Source organism: Coturnix japonica, chromosome 16, assembly GCF_054131305.1.
Source record: "Coturnix japonica strain WE chromosome 16, WE-NBRP24, whole genome shotgun sequence".
Taxonomy (NCBI): domain Eukaryota; kingdom Metazoa; phylum Chordata; class Aves; order Galliformes; family Phasianidae; genus Coturnix; species Coturnix japonica.
The window spans coordinates 3,854,787-3,871,141 of NC_140678.1; the positions used below are offsets into that span (position 1 = coordinate 3,854,787).

At 48.8% G+C, this 16,355-nt stretch overlaps 1 protein-coding gene across 14 annotated transcripts in view; it reads left to right on the plus strand.

The window, feature by feature from the left end:
- PTPRS (protein tyrosine phosphatase receptor type S) overlaps positions 1–16,355 on the plus strand; it is a 106,300-nt gene that overhangs the window by 77,768 nt on the left and 12,177 nt on the right. For 4 of the 14 annotated variants that reach the window (XM_085517354.1, XM_085517356.1, XM_085517368.1 and 1 more), the window contains 10 exons: positions 1,077–1,667; positions 2,359–2,456; positions 2,930–3,183; positions 3,577–3,670; positions 3,896–4,111; positions 5,485–5,642; positions 6,302–6,313; positions 8,049–8,161; positions 10,463–10,510; positions 14,315–14,412. In XM_085517354.1, coding sequence (XP_085373480.1) covers positions 1,077–1,667; positions 2,359–2,456; positions 2,930–3,183; positions 3,577–3,670; positions 3,896–4,111; positions 5,485–5,642; positions 6,302–6,313; positions 8,049–8,161; positions 10,463–10,510; positions 14,315–14,412 — 1,682 coding nt within the window. The remainder of the gene's footprint in view (positions 1–1,076; positions 1,668–2,358; positions 2,457–2,929; positions 3,184–3,576; positions 3,671–3,895; positions 4,112–5,484; positions 5,643–6,301; positions 6,314–8,048; positions 8,162–10,462; positions 10,511–14,314; positions 14,413–16,355) is intronic. The other 10 variants (XM_085517358.1, XM_085517360.1, XM_085517355.1 and 7 more) reach the window with 7 other exon arrangements.

Here is a 16,355-nt window from a genome sequence, read left to right on the forward strand (position 1 = left end):
CTGAGCTTTCCACCCTGCCAACTCTCAGTCAGGCACGTGCTGCCAGAGTGGGCCGGGGTTGTTCTTATACTCCATTCTCTCTCCCTTTCCTGCTCAATCAGAAGAAACACTAAGGCATAGAGAAGGAAATTAGATCTTTAATAGTGGAGTGAATGTAAATGATGTGTGAGCTGCTGGAATTAATGCTCTGATTTCTCCAGCTTCAGAAACCTCTGGGCCTACACATGTCATTTAACTGTGGCGATAGGCTTGCTCTGCTGTCAGGCTTAGCCAGGGCTCATTAGGCAGAGGCACTGCTGAGGACCTGCAGTATTCCCCAAATATGGAGGGACTAACTGGCAGAGTGAGGAGGGAGCTAGCTTGGAAAACACCAACACTCAGATGTCTTTTCCCTTCACCCAGAGGGGAGAAATTTCAGCATCTCTTCCTGTCCTGCACCTTGCACAAATTTTGGGCTCTTGTTTCGACTTCCTGTGTGCTTCTCTATATCCAACTGGGTGATCAGATGCCTGCCAGACTTACTTCAGCTGGCCTCATGCCGGCTGCTCAGGACCTCAGGCTGCCCAGACTTTCCTTCCCCATCCTTTATTACTTCACCCACAGCTGCTCTGGCCTTCCCAGCCTGAGCCAATCTGTTCTAGTCTCCTTCTGCATGAGCTGTGTTGTTTAATGGAGAGAGTGCAGGAGTTTAGGGGACTCCTGCACTTGTTTGTCCCTGTGCTGTGATGCAGTCTGCTCAGGTGGGGAGGACTGCTGAGTTTGTTCTTCCCAGCTATGGTAAAGTGGTCCAGTGATGAGAGGGCAGCAAGGCTCACGTTTACTTTCTGAGGACAAGGAAGAAAAATCCCAAAACACGTAAGAACATCTCAGTGACAGTGCATCTCCTCTCCTAAACTTGATAAAGACCACCCACCTGTAGAGTGGGTGGGTAGCAGCAGCCTGGGTTAGTGAGGTACACAAGGTCAAGGTGAAAACTTGCCGCCAATTTGAGGAACCTATGCTGCAGCCCAAGAGTCTCTGCATCTCCTCACTAGCCACCCTAACACATGGCTGAAGCTGTTTCTCTTCTCTCCCAGTCCCAGGGAAGCCCATCCTGTCTGTGCACCAGACAGAGGAGAATACTCTTCTGGTGAAATGGGAGCCTCCATTGGATGCAGAAGGCCAGGTGATGGGCTACCGGCTTCAGTTTGGCCGCAAGGATGTTGACCCCCTGGCTACTTTGGAGTTCTCTGCCCTGGAGGATAAGTACACCGCTCCCAGCATCCACAAAGGCGCCACATATGTTTTCAAGCTGGCCGTGAAAAGCCGGGCTGGCTTTGGGGAGGAAGCTGTGCAGGAACTCACCACCCCTGAAGATATCCCCAAGGGTTACCCCCAAATCCTCGAGGCGAGCAACGTCACTTCCATGTCGGTCCAGTTTGGCTGGCTCCCCCCCGTGCTGGCCGAGAGGAATGGAGCCATCGTCAAATACACCGTGGCCTACCGGGAAGCCGGTTCTCCCGGCAACCCACTGGAAAAAGACCTGCCCCCCTCCCCAGAGAACTCGTACACCCTCAACGGCCTCAAACCTAACACTGCCTATGATGTTAAAATCCGTGCTCACACCAGTAAAGGCCCCGGGCCGTACAGCCCGACCGTCCAGTATCGAACGTTCCAGCTGGATCAAGGTAGGACTTACCGGTTTCTCCTCCCTCTCTCTCCTTGTAACCGGGGCTGGTGCCAGGAGGCAGAGAGCTGGAGAGGTAAAGCCAGGCTCAGCCAGGCTCGTGAGTAAATGCAGAGCACTCTGGTTTCACACTCAGTCCCTCAGCTCCTCTCTGCCTTGTGCCAGGTAAGTCTCTTTTACCACTTTCTTCTAAGTTAAGTCCGGACACCCTTCTTTCACTGGCCCCTGAAGTATGGAGCCAGTCACTATACAGGTGGGAAGAGCATTTTCTTCAGCTTTTGCAAACAGCCAAAAGAAAACAGAAAAATCAGAAAGCCTCAGTTGTTACCTGGGATGGGTTTCCTCACCTGAGCATGCTCAGAAAGCCAGCACCTCGTTTCCTGCAGCAGCCACCTAGACCCATAGTGTGCACTGAGCACGGACAGGGTGAGGGGCAGAGCCACGCACCCTCCCTCACCCTCTCCAGTGTTAGGCATGGGGACAGGGAGCATTAGGAAGTGGACCTTGGCAAAACTCAAGCAAAGTGTGAAGGAAGGAGCAAGCCCTTCCATTCTTGCAGCAGCAGCCAGACCCTGACTGGCAGACCCTTTTGCCAGTGTCTGACATTGTCTTCCTTCTGTTTCTTGCTCTTCCTTTCCTCTGTTGCCTTTTCTTCTCCTTTCTCCCCTTCTTCCTCACTTTTCTCTCAGCAGTTTTACCCAAAAACTTCAAGGTGAAGATGGTGACAAAGACATCTGTCCTTTTGAGCTGGGAGTTTCCTGAGAATTACAACTCTCCCACTCCATACAAGGCAAGTAAAAAGCAAGAATCAGAACTGTGTTCCTTCTCGGTTTCCTGGGAGTCTTGTCAATTTACTTAAAGAACAGATTATAAGAGCCAGGGATTCTGGATCTGGTTCTTAGATATGGGCAAATAATGGTTAATCTCTAGATCAAGCAGATGTGCTGATAATCAGCCTGTAGGGTTGCACTCTGAGCTCTGCTACAAAACCTTTGTCTCTCTAGGCAAGCTACCACACTCTTCCCATTTTCAGATAAAAAGTTCTCTTTGGAGAGAAGTTTTAAGGCCCTGTCTGCCTTATGCCTTGGGCCAGACAGCTCCCCACTCAGTGGCTCCTGTGCCTGTGTTTGCACCCGCTCTGGCTGGAGCAGGGCACAGTCAAGTGGCCCATGTTCTCTGCAAACCAAGGCAAAGGAGTCCAGTTGTCTAGGCAATATCAGCCTTGCTCATGGTACATCTTTGCTGCCTCTTCTCCCTGCACAGATCCAGTACAATGGACTGAATGTTGATGTGGATGGCCGCACCACCAAGAAACTCATCACCAACCTGAAGCCCCACACATTCTACAACTTTGTTCTCATGAACCGGGGCAATAGCATGGGTGGCCTGCAGCAGAATGTCGCTGCCTGGACCGCTGCTAACATGTTGTCTAGGAAGCCAGAGGTGACGCACAAGCCTGATGCTGATGGCAACGTGGTGGTGATTCTCCCTGATGTGAAGAGCTCTGTGGCTGTCCAGTAGGTTTCTGGTAAACTGCAGACCTGGTGTACTCAGTTCATGATGCAGGGCATCAGCACTGATGGCTGGAGCCCATAGCACATACTCACAAGGACTGCAACAGAGAGTTTGTTCCCTGTGTGTTCAAACATTGTTTGAGTCTCGTCTTGTGGAGCCCCTTCCTGGGGCTAACATGTGCCACAGGAATGCAATGGGAGGCATGTTACATGGGGCTGTCACTGAATCCAGAAACAGCAATAACAAGTGTGAAAAATTAAAGATAAGGGGTTTACTGGGCTGAGCCATGGGGAGTGAGTGGGCAAACCTAGCTTTCCTCTGTCAGTGTGTGCACTCTCCTGTCAACCCCAGAATGAGATTAAGGCCTATTTGTTCTGATTATTCTCAACTCTTAGAGCTTACTACATTGTGGTGGTGCCTCTGAGGAAGTCCCGTGGAGGACAGTTCCTTAACCCGTTGGGTAGCCCTGAAGAGATGGACCTGGAGGAGGTGAGTGTGGCTGAGACTGCAGCCAGCTGTAAGGGAGAGAGCAAAGAGCATAATGGATGTTATGGTGACCGGAGATCCTGGGAAGGGTGGGTTTGGGGCATGTGACCTGTGTTCCCAGGAGCTAAAATGAGACTAATTGGAGTGCCATGGTTTTGCTTTTCCCTCTTCCTGTTCCCTGAAGGTGCTGAAGGCATCAGTACTCACAGTATTCTTTCCTTCCTCCAGCTTGTTCAGGACATTGCCAGGCTCCGACGCCGAAGTTTGCGTCACTCCCGTCAGCTGGACTTCCCCAAGCCCTACATTGCTGCCCGTTTTCGTTCTCTCCCCAACCACTTCATCCTGGGCGACATGAAACACTACGACAACTTTGAGAACAGAGCACTAGAGCCAGGGCAGAGATACGTCATCTTCATCCTGGCAGTGCTCCAGGAACCTGAGGCAGTAAGTGCTGCCTTACCCTCCTTAGATGCTTGTAGCCCTGCTGTCCCCATTATCAACCAGAGACAGCAGCTGCAGGGGCAGCTCTCTTGTAATCTGCCTGCAGGTCTCCTGCCCCCTTGGCATTCTCTGTAACTCGCTTCCACCAGATGTTAGAGCTTTAGGGTTTTTTTCTTAGCAAAAGCCTTCCAGTCCAGCTGTGGACTATTGGAGCTGTTTGTGCTTGTGTCTACACCCAGCAAATGTGCTGTTCCTTGCAGACAGGCTGACGACATGAGCATCTTGTTTGCTGCATCTGCGTTTTGTCAGTCTCCTTAGGCAGGACTTGCTACACTTGTGGCTCCAGATTTGAGGTCAGAGAGGAGGGTACTGAACTATCAGCAGTACACTTCAGTTCAGGGATCTCTGGGTCAAAGCCTTTACAAAACATAATTTCTTTTATAGGCTGCCCCTGTATTCCTTAGAGCAGTGACCCCAGATGTCCTGCTTTGAGACCAGCATGCCACATGTCCTGGTTATCGCTAAGCTCCCCACCGAACAGAGAAGGGAGCATTTTTTTAATGGAAAACTAGACCTGCTCTCTGCTCTCTTCACCACTTCAGCACCACAGCTCATTTCAGCGATGTTGTGTTTGGCTGTATGAAAATAACTGCTTTAATATTTACCTGCCCTCCTCCTCATGCACAATAGGAAGCAGTTGAATACTTTGTTGTTTCTAAATCCCCCTATGGAATTGTAGCAGGGAGCTATTTGAAATTAAGGGTTTTCAGAGGGATTTTTCAAAATAAATATTTAGTTGTGTATTTGATATTAAAGGATTAGGCTGACACGCTTCTGAATGCGTTTCTCAATCGGATTACTGCAGCTTGTGGTAGTTTTTGCTTTAGAACGAGGTACTGCATGCTCACTCACAACAGCCTGCCATCACACCAGCTGCCTCACATGAAGCAAAGTTGTAGTCTTGCTGAGAGCTGATAGAGTTTCTGAAAACCCAGAGCCCAAATCTCCTGTTCTTGTCCTATCCCGGACTTTTCATTCAAACCAAGGCCTGCCAGTTCAACTCTGTGTGCTTCAGTTTTTGTAGTTTCTGTGTAAGATGGGACCACATGTTTCCTGGGGTGGGAAGGTTGTGGCAGGCAGTGCTGCTTAGCTGGGACTCTTTCTGAAGAGCACAGCTCCATGCAAAGGAAGCAGAGGTGACATGTTACAATGAATTATTTTAAGTCATCAGACCAGACTGTTCATAAGCATTAGTTTTTGTTTTAATTCCTTCCCTTTTTCTCTGTTATCTCTTCTATAATACAACATGTTTGTCTATCATTTTCAGTCCCCGTTCCCTCTCTGAACTCTGTTCCACAATTTTTCATGTTTTCCAGACTTTTGCTGCTAGTCCATTCTCTGACCCTATCCAGCTGGACAACCCTGACCCACAGCCAATCATTGATGGAGAGGAAGGGCTGATCTGGGTCATTGGGCCCGTCCTGGCCGTGGTGTTCATCATCTGCATTGTCATTGCCATTCTGCTATACAAAAAGTAAGTTATGCTTCTTGCCCAAATCTGTGACAACTCTGAATCTCTCCAGTAATAACCCCAAAAGGCAGTTTCCTCCTTGGTCCTAAAGTTGTTACTTGGAGGAGCAAATCGTCCCACCAGCACCAGAGAGGAGTCTTAAGGCAAAAGTGCTGAAACAGTGAATAGTCTCTGGAAGTCTCTTTTCCTTGGATTTCTGAGTAGCTCATGGTACATAGATAAGAGTAGAAGCCCCTTGAGAACAGACAGGTCAACACTGTGCAGCAAAAAAAGAGCAGGAAGGGCATGAGAAGTTGAGCAAAATAAGAAAAGAGGCAAGATGGCAGCTCTGGCCAGTACAGCTGTGTCCTTGGGGACATTAGCCATTATGGAGAGAGCTCAATTAACCCTGCTCCACCTTTCATCTGCAGAGGTGCATTTGCTTATGCACATGTATATCCTTTATGTCCCAGAATGTGTGAAGCTGCTAAACACAGAAGTGCTGTAGGAAGCAGGGTCTCAGGTGTTCCTTGTTGGTGTTCATTAGCACTGGGGAGTGCCGGTCTCACCTTCCACCTGTGTTACCAGGGGTAGAGCTGAGCAAATGTTTCCCAATTATTCTACAGTTCCTTTCTAATCTGGACATTTGTCTTGTTTTCTCCACTCACTGCTTTCCTGGACAGCAAACCAGACAGGTAAGAACACCAGATTTGCCATTTACTAAGGTTCTTTCTGTGTGGGCTGGCTGTATGTTAGGCTGTATTTACTGTCTCTGGTGATGGGGCTGTATTGGCATTGTTTCTACTGCTAGGTCCTTTGTAAAGGACACCCACCCAAGATCGTGTTTGAATTGGGGCAGAAAAAGGAAAGAAGTGCCAGCTTTCTCCTGCTTGTCTGTCCCTAAATATAATGGCCTTTCTCAAGCTAGGCAGCAGCAACAGTAAGCAACCAATAAAACCATGGGTTAATAGAGCAGGGAAACATGTATTTGTGTTGTAGTCAGAGATGAAAGTGGGTTTTCTTTATGGCAGCAGTGTCCCATGCAGGCTTCTCCGAGCCACTGCCATACCAGAAACAGAATCTCACCAGCTGAGCTGTCCTCACCCTATTGCAAAAGCAATTCTTGCCCCATCAGCAAGGGACTTCTGACAGTATGCTTGTAACTGCAGAATGAGAAATTGTTCAAACGTTTTCAAGGCTATGAGAGGTAACGGATGAGTTTAGCCAATGAACTACTTAACAGCAGCTTCAGAACTGCTGAAAAAATAAACTACTCCTAAACTCCAGAGTGGTGTAATTCCAAAATACTGCCCCATGCAGTGCTGCCAGAGCTCTTGCCGCTTCTTCTAGTTCTTAATGACGTTAAGAGACAGCTAGCAGTCCACTGAGCAAGCTTCTGTCTGCCTACGCAATTACCATTATTGCTGTGGGCATATTATGGGAGGCATCTGTACAACCCGAGCAGGAGAGGTGAGGAGCTTTACAGCCATCTTGTGAGAAAGGCTTGGACAATATTTGCAAGCCCTGGGGTGTGGGTACTTGTTCTCTGCTCATTCAAAAAGTTCTCCTTCCAGCTGCTTGTCACTGTTCCCTTGCCAGGGGTTATCACCTCTTCAGATCAGTGCTGGGCTTTGCTTCCAAATTCTTTTCAAGGAGAATGAGCCAGGTCAGCAAGGACTTTTAAACTGCCTCGGCTAACCTAGCATGTTTTAAGCAGAATAGATTTTGAAGCACTTTCATGTGCAGCTCAGCTGGCATGTCATAGCGGGCTTCAGCTTCTGGCAAGGAGATGAGACAGATCTCAGCAGGCACAGCTGTGATGGGAGAGGATGTGTCTGTGCTGGTTCTGAACCCACATTTTTAGGGTTCGATAGATCAAAAAAGGTTGAAAACCACTGCCCTGACTTTTCTGTCTGCACCAAGGCAATAAGAAATCCTAAACAAGCCAACAGAGAAATAGCAGTACTTCATGTCCAAGGTCATGGCTGGGAGATTCTGTACTTTTCCAGATGATTATGTTGGCTCTAGTTCTCTCAGCCTTAGAGTGGCTTGGCCAGAACTGGAACATTTCCACTTGCAGAGCTCTGCAAAGTTAAGTGGAGTTTTGTCTGTGCAGGGGGGCTGTGGTGTGGGTTCACAGTACCTCATCTGCTCCTTGTTACCTCTCTGTACTTCTGCTGTGTGAAGGGGGAACTTCCAGACTTGCATGTAAGCTGCTGAGCTGTTATAAAACCCATCAAGTGCTGCAATGATAAAACATTCCAGACCTCAACCCTTTTCTGTTGTGTTTTGTGTAACTTGCATCCTTGTTCAGGGCACAGCTGTAGCTGGCCCTGATTTCTGGGGGAGCTGAAAAGACCGAAAGGCCTCTAAGCTAAGCTGATTGTACTTTTAATCTTTTTTTTTTTTTTTTTTTTTTTTTTTTTTAAGCAAACGGAAAGATTCAGAGCCACGCACAAAGTGCCTCCTGAACAATGCTGAAATTACCCCTCACCACCCCAAGGACCCTGTGGAAATGAGGCGCATCAACTTCCAGACTCCAGGTAAACGGCTGCAAACTGGCTTCTCTCACTAGGAATGCAGAAGCAGAGCCCCTTCCCCAACTCCTTCCTGCCACACTGCTGTGGTGTTGCTTTTGAGACCTAGTGCTAACCTAGCATGCAGCCAGGGAGCCTCAAGACTTGCCTTTGCTAAGCAAGACTGATGAAATAAACCTTTCCTGGGAAACCATGAGGGCCTTGCAGACTGTACCAAGCAATTGCAAGGCAGAAAGAAGAGCTTTCCTGGCTACCTAGCTAAAGAAATCGGTGCATTCTGGGCAAAGTACATAACCACAGGTGTAGCCATGCCAAGCTTGCCTGCCCACCAGCACTGCCATACAGCCTTGTACTGGGAAACCCTGGGGTGGGAGAGGTAAAGCATGGCAGGGCCATGTGCTTCAGCTGCATCTGTAACTGGTGCTTCTTCTATACACACCAAAAAGGTCCCATTAGGAGCCAGGCCTGCCCTGTGGGTTGTAAGGACAGAGAAAGGCAGCTGGTTGCTTTGTGAAGGAGAGGCAGCATCTCCTCCTTTAGCATACAGCTGCTAAGCTGGCATGTAACTATGCTGTGTCCCAGCAGAGAGGCCAGTCACCCATGTCCCCATGTACATGCATGTCTAAGCTGCCTGCATGGCACTTCTGCAGTCCACCACTGACACAGCCCGGCATGGGCACATCCTTGTACACAGACACATGGCAATGCTTAGCAGTGCCTGTGCACTGATATGCACCTCTGCTTGAGGTTTTGGAAAGGAAGTTGTGCTTTTGGGGGGTGGGGGGGCTGGCTGTTGTTTTCAGTTTGTTTGTATTGTTTTGCTGTTTTGTGCTTGTTAGTAATGTTTCTGCAGCTCTTGTTTCCCCATCCCAGTCCTGTCCTTAGCGTTGTCTAAGTTTTCTTAGGGCAAGGCTGACAAGCCAGTAGGTATTTGGAGAGCAGGGGTCCTCAGGGAGCCACAAAGACCATACTGAACTGAGGGGTTTGTATTAAAAAGTTAGAAGCAGCATGTTGGTATCTATCCAAGTTTAGGAAAGATTGAGTCTCAGCGAAAGGATGGAAGCAGGTTTAATCCAGCATGCAGGAACTGAATGAAGAGCAGTTCAACTGCAGCTGGACCCTCAGATCAGCTCTTACTCAGTGGTACCCTTGCAGGAGAGTCGGAAGGTATTTGGGATCTGCAGCAGGAGAACTTGGAAAACTTCAGAATCCTGCTGTCCCAGCTGCCCTTTGTGTAAACATCAGTAAGTTTGTATAAACCGCTTCATTTAGAGTCTCTAGCTGCAGCTTGGCAGCAGTTTGCATTTGTCTGGGCTCTGTGGTTTATGCTTGGGGCAGACGAGAGGTTGGCCTGTGGGTGCTCCAGCTGGTGGTTGGAGACTCAGGAGAGAACTGCCCTGTTTGAAACTGATGCTGGGATAAATGCAAAGATAAAAGATCCAGCTTAGCCTGGATGCTAAGAGGCAGGTGGGAGCACTGCTTCATTTGTTTGCCTGACCGAGTATTTCTCCCTGCACTTGCAGCACTGCAGAGTCAGCTGAGGAAGAGGCACTTCCTAGCTGCAGTTAATGTGCTCAACAGATTAATGGATCTGTTGCTAGTTAGATCATGCTTACCTCTGAATTCTTGATCTGAGAGGCTTGTAAAAGGCAGCAGAGACGTGCAAGGCTGCTGTTAGGACTCAGCTGGGCAGAAGTCCATAGATCTCAAAAAGGCTGCCAGGTTTTCTCCTATCTAGCTTTGAAAGGATATTGCCAACTCTTCTCTGTAATGTTATCCAGCCTGAGTGAGCTGGCTGTTCTCTGCTGCTATTTGTACGGCCCTGGAATGTTTGAAAGGCTCTGGGATAGCTGACCACCTGCCTCCCACACTGATCACTGCTGGGCAAAAAGGGAACGAACAGAAATTCTGTTGATGGGCAGATTGTGGTGCAGTTTTCAGATGGAAGGCTCTGTAAGGGCTGTTGGAATTAGAGCCGTCTGAATGAAGTCTGTTGTGATTTATAGGGCTGTGGGGTCTTCTGCGGTGGGTTTCCAGGTTGAGGGGGTCTCTGTTCTGTCCCTAGCAGTGCGGCAGAGGGGGGACGTGGGGATGGGAGTGGGTACAAAAAGCACAGAGGGAGGAAAGGGCAGCACAGCAGAAATCTTAAAAAGCCTGTCCTTGCCTTATCAGCACAAAAAAAAAAATAACTTTCTTTTCCTCTTTAGATTTATGTTGTTTTGGTTTTTATTTTTTTGCTTTAGCATGAAATTTTTCAAAAAGTGTATATTTCATTTATTTTTATTTTTTTTTTACTGTTTTCTGCAGATTCTGGTCTGAGCAGCCCTCTCAGTGACCCTGAGTTTGACTTTGAAAGTTAGTTCCTGTGTGTTTTTGTTCCTGTTGGTTTCATTTTTTCCCCCATAATTATTTTTTCCTCTTCCGTCGCTTTCCTTTCCAGTTCTGTTTCGTTCCTGTTACTTTTTATTTTCGCTGAATTCTCTGTATTCCTGCAGTGTCTGCCCATCTCATCCCTTTTCTGTGCCATCTGTTTGTCTGAACAGCACTTCCAGTTTTACAGTACCAAATATCAGGCCTTTTGTACAACGTGGGCAGTAGCAGCAGCGTAAGGATAGAGCCCCCAGCAGCAGTGTGGGACACCGTCCATCCTTCTGTGTCTCTCTGAGGATAAGAATGTGTGTTTCAGGGCTCCCTTTTCTCCACGTTGTCAATGATGTTCCATTTCTGAAGCTTGGCTACATGTCCCTCATACATATTCCTGGACAGAAAGTGATCTTTTGTGCACCAGCTTGTGAGCCCTCTGTGTGTGTGTGCCTGTGGTTTTGTGTTCATTGCTTCATAACATGGGGAAGGAGGAAATGAGCTGTAGCTGACAGTCCCCTCTCTCTTTGGGAAGAGCCATGCGGGCACCATTCTGTGCTGATGGGGAAGGGGCCTTTGCCCATCTGTGGCAGGTGCCTGTTCCTTGGCAGCGACTTGTTCCAGCAGCACAAAGACCAGAGGCTTCTCCATGGCTCTCCACAGCCCGTTGGCTCATGCAGTGCCATCCAGCCTCGATTGCTGTGTGAGGAGAGACGGGCTCTGGCCCATGGAACAGATGTTAGGGTGACGTTTCTGGTGAGTTGGCTGGTGCACAGAGAATCAAGTCTTTTGTGATAAGATTAGAGAGATTCAAGTGATTGAAATGTTAGATGAGAGCGGCTCTGAAAGACTTCATCCCCATTAGAAGCAAAGATCCTGGCTTTCCTGAGTGGTAGGGTTGTGGGGGTTTTTTTTGTGCTGGGCAGGGAAATGGATGGATAGATGGGAGGTTTTATCACACAAATGTGAAGAATTGCGGATGCTGCTTGGTAGTCTGGGAGGTGAGAGCTGGGACCAGTCCTCAGAATAACTTAATCCAAACACCACTGTCAGTGCTTTTGAATCCTCCTGCCAGTACTGTCTCAGTGCACCTGCCACCTCTGCTCAGACCTTTCATTGGAACACATGAAGGCTTTGTGTGTTCTTTCAGCCCACACCAGGGCTCAGTCTGCCACCCCCCATAGCCAGGGGGCAGCGAGCAAGGGAACCTGGGAGCCACATCCATCCTGGCTAAGGAGAGTCGTTAATTAAAGCAGGCAAAGGAGTTTCAGCAGAGACCAGCTGGTTCTGCTAGAAAGTGTTGCTCCTGGCTCATTTTAATATCAAACTTCACCTCTGCCTTTATGGGAACTCCAGCATGCTTGGTGTTTTGGCCAGGGACGTGCTTATCAGTGCAAAGGTTTCCAGTTTTGTTTTATTATTAAGAGCCCCAGAAATCAATTCTACCTGGAGATTCCTGTCTTTAACAGCAGCAAAACCAGATAAGCTCCCACATGTTCTTAGCCAGAACTGTTGCAGTGGTGGGAGGTGGGCACAGGGCGGTCCCTGGCAAAGAGACAGAGCTGATTTTCTGGCACTGGGCACACTGACCATATCTCATGAAGGTTTTTTAGGGAAACTTGTGCAGTGCCTTTGGAGGGGACGTGACTTCTCTTGGCAGATGGGTGCAGTGGGCCTTTCCCCGGGCAGCCCTGTGCTCAGAGGGAATGATGCTTACAGCTCTGCAATTTCAGAGCCAAAGAGCATCTGATGAATTTTTACCAGGCTTTTTTTTTTTTCTTCTTTTTTTTTCCTTTTAATGTTAAGTGTTCATTGTTTGGAATTTCATCCACACTGCTGTGTTTCTAACCACACCTCAGCAAACAACCCCTGGGTTTGTCAGCACTGGGTGCTGGCGGCAGGGCCAGAGATCTGAGACAGCAGTTGAGTTGCCAGGAGTTTTTCTGAGCAAGGCTTGGCTTTGCTGTGATGCTGCAGCTCCAGGTGTGTTTGCTGTTCTCTTCAGCCATTCCGTTTGGAGGCAGAAGGACAGGAACTGGGCAAAATGTATAGGGGTTGGAACTGGATGATCTTCCAGGTCCCTTCAAACCCAGCCATTCTAGGATTCCTCTGAATGCCCCCAGTCTACACTTGGTGTGGAGCAGGTGGCAGCTCTGGCAGGAAGCAAAGGGTGAAAGGGGCAGGAGGGAGCTGGGAACCCATCCTCTGTGAGCTGGAGGTGTGTTCTGCCTGCTAGCCAGTGTAACGGCATGGAGCCAATGCAGCCTTAGGATTTATTTTAGTGGGTTTTTTGGTCTGTTCTCCCCACACAGCCCTTCCATTTTTGGGTAAACTTCCTTTTGCTGAAAAGAGACATCTAGATAGATTAGAAAAGAACACTGGAGTGGCGGCTGTGATCCTCACTCTGGCAGACGTGTCCTGTCCCCAGGCCTGGGGGAGGCAGCGTCCCTATAGGGCTCACTGTAAAACTGAGGATGTCATGCTTGCTTTGCCATCTCTGTGCTGAGATTTTGGAGTATCTGACCATGCTGCTGCCACTGCCGCTGCTTTGTCACACACCCAACACCCACGGGGCTCGAAATTCTCCCTGGCTTCCATCTCTTCTCCACTCCTTCCCACAGGGGCACTGCCCAAGGCCTTTCCGTGCACTATGCCCTTGCTGTCTGCATTTGTAGCAGGATCAGCTGGCAGGCAGCACAGGAAGGCTTTGGAAAAACATGATCCAATGCAGATGAGCAAAGCATGGAGAGCTTTTCCAACCTGATTTGTAGCGTAGTTAGTTCAGCATCCTGAGATGAGAAGGGTCCCTGCCCTATGCAGAGCTCCAGCTGCCCTTCAGGGAGCACCATAAGCACAGCTCTGCTGGAGTGCTGGGTGCCTTCAGCCCACTGCAGTGTTGTCTTTACTGCCAGGAGGTCTTGAGGGACACGAGCTCTGTTCTCTGGCTCTGTCTCGGTATGAGCACAGCTGCTGCTGCCAGGGAAGCTGGTGAATTGGGGTTCTGAAGTGTTGGTCTCCCCAGTGAATTGTTACCCATTCCCCAGCCTAAGGAGGGTCACAGAGATCTGCCTGTCCACCACAGAAGGTAACAAACTTGCAGCAATTTGCTGGTGGGGTTTGTACAGCTGGCCCTTCAGATGGACCTCTGCGAGGTCCTCTGCAGTGCATGAGCAGGAAGAGGAGTCAGTACTCAGCATTTCCATAGCCAGCTGCATTCTTGCAGCAGTGAAGGTTAACACCACCACATCCATGAGCTCACTGAGAAGCCCACAGAGCCATTGTTGTGCTACAGACAATTTCTGAAAAGCCTCCTTTGCTTCCCCCATCTGCATCCCCTTCCCCGCCCCACGTGGCCACAGTCGGCTGGATCCGTGCCCCTTCCCTTCTTTTGTGTTGGAGTTTGGTTACGGTCATGGCGGGTGCTGCACCATTTGCTGCATAGGTTCCTCTGGCAGCATTTACTCATTTTAAGTCCACTATTGGAATCGCTAACACACATCTGCTCTTCAGATTTTACTTTTTGTTATGCTCTGATTTGCACATTGAAAATGGGGCCATTGTGGAAACACTCATTTTACTGTTGTTTTTTTAATTATTTCCGTTATTTTTATTTTTGTTACTTCCAAGGACACAATTTCGAGCCCTGAATTCTTCTCTTCTAACCTCCCTACTTTCATTGCAGATCTTACATTGTAATTTATTTTCTTTTCTTGTTTCTTCTTTCTTATAAAATGTGTGACAGTTGTAAATCTTAGTTATTATTAAATGAGATTCTTTTCCTGCTGTCTTGTCTTTTAGGTATGCTCAGCCACCCACCAATCCCTGTTTCCGAGCTGGCTGAACACACAGAGCATCTCAAAGCTAATGATAACCTGAAATTATCCCAAGAGTATGAGGTATGAGCAAGAGTGAGTGCTGTGCATGGGTTTGCAGAGCCAGGAAATCAGGCAATTCAGGGAGGCCCTCATCCAAACAAACCTAGCTTCACTTTAAGGATCTGGTCACTTGAAATAAAAAAAAAAAAGAGGCTATTTATATATTCAGTATTAAGCACTTCCTAGGTTCAGTTCCAGATAGTAGAAGACTTCTGATTCACGAGACTTCCCTTTGCACAGAGAGGATGTCTTGTCCCATTGTGCAGGGGGATGGACTTCTCGAAGGTGGGATGGGACACTGTCCTGGAGAATGGCTTTGTTGTGTTGCTGGATGTGCAGAGGATGAAGCCAAGGGATGAGATACCTGGCTCTAGAAGCCAGGGAGACAGGCAGTGGCTCCTCCACAGCTGACATCGGTGGCGGCCAGTGAAGCCAATGTTCTCTTTTTCCTCTTTGCTGCTAATATTTGGGTACTCAGATGGGCTCCTGCAGCTGAACACTGCAATGGCTGCCAGACGTGCAGCTCAAGTGATTATCCTGTGGCAGACTAAGGGGGGAGGAAGAGGATTGCAGCCCCCATGCAGCCCCCCTACAGAGCGTGGCTCCCTGGTCACCAGGGGGATGGGCTGAGCTCCGTGCTCCCATCTCCTGGCAGTGCCATGGCTGCATCAGCACTGCTTAATCCCCTTGCGAGTGTCCAGTGCTGCTGGGTGAGCGCTGTGCAAGCTGCTTTCATTGTAGATTGGATGTGTGACTGGTTCCTGTTGTTAAGAGACAAAATACCCTGCTATTTTTAGGCTAATAATAAGTCTAGACTGCCTGGTTCTGTTTGCAGGCAGCAAGTAAGGGGATATATGTTCTGAACAAAGGTCCTGGGATGTTTCTCCAGGAGGTTTCTGTCCTGTCTGCCTTGCAAACAGCAGTAGGGCTGAAGCAGCCCTGCAGTCATAGCTCTGCACCCAGGAGGGGCTGTGCAGTGCAGGAGCTCTGCTGGGGTCTCTCACCCCATGCAGAGGGAGCAGCCTGTTAATGAACTCCATCCAGATTTCAAAGACTAATTTGCATCCTGCAATATCCCAAGTGCCCTGGCTTTGTTCCAGCACAACCTCCTCTAGTGGTAGAGCCAGAGCTAAACAAACATCGCTAATGAAATGAATGTGAGGCGAGATTAGAGGGATAGAAGGCAAACAGACACATTACAACAGTATAAATACCCATTAGTTGGAAATGCTCAGTGTGAGAAGGGATGCTGTCATGGGGTTGCTGTGGCTGCTGGAGCTGAGCTGCGGGGCTGGCACAGTGAAGGCTGAGCTGGTTGAGCTCAAAGGGTCAGGAGTAGGAGGGGAGCAGGATGGTGCAGGTGGTGTGTGCAGGGCCTGCACAGGCAGGAAGAGGGAGTGAAGAGCTGGGAGCAGAGCTCAGCCCCCTCCTGCCAAGCCTCCAGTTCAGGCAAACCCCTGGGGCTCTGCAAAATGATGAAGGAATTAAGCCCTTGTTTTATTTAATTCTCTGGCTGAGGATTTAGAGGTAAACGTAATTAACCTAATTTCCATATCTGGGACAGCTGGACCTTAAAAAAAAAAAAAAAAAACAACCTTAAAACCTGGCATAAATCACCCGGACAGGCAGAGGATTTTTCTCTCCAGCACATTTCATTGTTTACTCCTTTATCGCTTCTAGGAAACGTTATGTTAGTTCAGGCCTGTAGGCCCAGCTCCTACCCCTATTGTGGCTGCTCTCGTGGTGCTGTCTGCCCCTTTGCACCTGAGGGATGTCACACTGAGCCCCCTCATGGAGCAGCCTCTGTTCCCTACTGCCTTTTTCCCCAGTGTTTCACATCCTACTCGCATACTTGGTTATAAACCTCACCCGTGCTTGCATATCTTCCTCCCCAGGTATTAAGACGGTATATTTATGCCCCCATAATGGCTGTTTAGTTTAACCACACACAGATTTAGCTTCTT